This window comes from Cyprinodon variegatus, unplaced genomic scaffold (assembly GCF_000732505.1).
Source record: "Cyprinodon variegatus isolate N-32 unplaced genomic scaffold, C_variegatus-1.0 Scaffold902, whole genome shotgun sequence".
NCBI lineage: Eukaryota > Metazoa > Chordata > Actinopteri > Cyprinodontiformes > Cyprinodontidae > Cyprinodon > Cyprinodon variegatus.
Genome location: NW_015151355.1, coordinates 259,714 through 261,653, shown reverse-complemented (window position 1 = coordinate 261,653; position 1,940 = coordinate 259,714). Strand labels below are relative to the sequence as shown.

The 1,940-nt window shown below is 42.1% G+C and overlaps 1 protein-coding gene across 1 annotated transcript in view; it reads left to right on the top strand.

The window, feature by feature from the left end:
• Positions 1–1,633: 1,633 nt before the first annotated feature.
• Positions 1,634–1,940, top strand: part of LOC107099738 (dimethylaniline monooxygenase [N-oxide-forming] 5-like) — a 10,038-nt gene continuing 9,731 nt past the window's right edge. Inside the window, exon 1 of the mRNA XM_015397982.1 lies at positions 1,634–1,697. Within this exon, the coding sequence (XP_015253468.1) occupies positions 1,634–1,697 (64 nt within the window). The remainder of the gene's footprint in view (positions 1,698–1,940) is intronic.

Here is a 1,940-nt window from a genome sequence, read left to right as displayed (position 1 = left end):
CCCTATTATAATCTCAAATCAAAAAATTAAAAGATCAGCTAACTTCTTTAATTTTTCCGTATCAAACAGTGTGGATTTTTAATTATCTTTTATTCAGTAACAGCAGAAATTGTATAGTTAAAGGATCCATAAGACAGAAAGCAATGTATATCCCAAGGGTTCAGACCAAACATCCAATCAGGACTGCCCAGCATTTAGCTCCAGTGGCCTTCAACACCAGCCATGAGGAAGTGATGCCACAGAAATGAATCGTTAAATAGGTTGAATGTTCAGAGAGGGCTGTATCTAAGCCAACATTTGGAAAGTTGAGTGGAAGGAAAAAAAATATGGCAGCAAAAAGTGCACAGATGACATTCACATTCCTTGGAGGACTGAAGCAAAGCCTGATCAAGGTTTTTGCTTTAAAGTCCTGGAATACAATTTCCCAGTAAGATGTGGCACATAGCCCCACTGCCAAACGGACCAAAAGCCAACAATCTGATTATGAATATTTATTCATAGATAATCTATGTAGTATTGTCTAGAGAGAGAGAGACAATCCAGACAAGATGAAGGCCACTATTAAATACAGTAGTTTAAGCACATGCATCAGTGCAGTGAATTAACCTGTGCAGATGGGAGGCACCTGGTTCAGGGACTGAGCACAGCAAATACTGTATTTTCCAGACAGTAAGCCGCTACTTTTTTCCCACACATTGAGCCATGCGGCTTAGAAGAAGGTACTGCTTTTCTGTGGATTTCTCCTAACCGCTAAGTCAAAGTTGCGTATGAAAGAATAAGTGGCTAATTTTCATTTAGCACAAGAACATGCTAGCAGCAAGCATGGTGGAGAACAAATGACCCGAATTCACACATTTTAACATTTATTTGCAGCATTAAAGCTGCAAATAAGGAAGGAATCAACTCAATTGCTTTATTGTAGGTTTTTACAATGGTATGTTTGAACGTTTTTGGAATGACTATGACCTGGATGACTAAGAATCTTCACCAGTATATAATGCGTGACCTAGAGAAAAAAACAACTAAAATGTAGATAATTTAATCATATTTTAACGGACTGCTCTGAGCATGTCCGATGATGATGTCAGACAATCAGTTTTATTAGAGAAAATGTTAAAAGCATCAAAATTGTCTCGGACATTTTTTTAAAGATGTGTATTAGTATTCTTTTGTGAGTTAAGGATAGAAATAAGTAATTTAATTACTTTATTTATGGAAACCTGGATTTATATCTGTTTGCCCATCTGCAATTGAGCTGATGGGACGGATCGTGCTTCCAGGACAGATCAGGTAGTGACAGCTCTTACTGCTGCCAGCATTCTCCTTCATCCCTACTCCAGGGGCTATATGTAGAGCTCCCCCTAGAGGTTTGCTGTGGAACATTTCAGCAGGTATCAGTGGTTTATAACCCTGTGCGGCTTAAGCCTGGTTTATGCACAGAAACCAGGTCGTCTGCGTGTGTGTCGCAGTTAACGCAGATATGCCCCCCCCCAACTTCCAGAAACACTCTGATGCACCTCCCCAAAATTGTAGGTGACCCCAGACAGTGCTGCAGGGGAGGAAAGAAAGGAGGCCTCTGATTGGTCAATTCTACATCCGTTCTACACTATGCGTAAATCCTGTTTTGTTCCTAATGGCAGAAGCTCTGGCTGTAGTGCGGTCCTCAGACACTATCCCAGACACGGTGCAGGGCGCTAGTTTGTAGCTCTGTGCGTTGGTTTGCACCCGAAGCCAAAACATGCTAGCCTCGTGAGACCATCCTGATCTCGCGAGCTTTCAAGATTCCACTCGCTAGTCAGTCTGGAGACTCTCTGTTGAAGAAAATTTGGCGCGTTCACCAAACGAACGTCCAATCAGTGTTGGCTTTGAGGCGGGTTGAGGTGTGACGCAACGAGAAGCGCGACAGTTCAGTCTAAAGAACATGGCGGCTTCAGCCGATG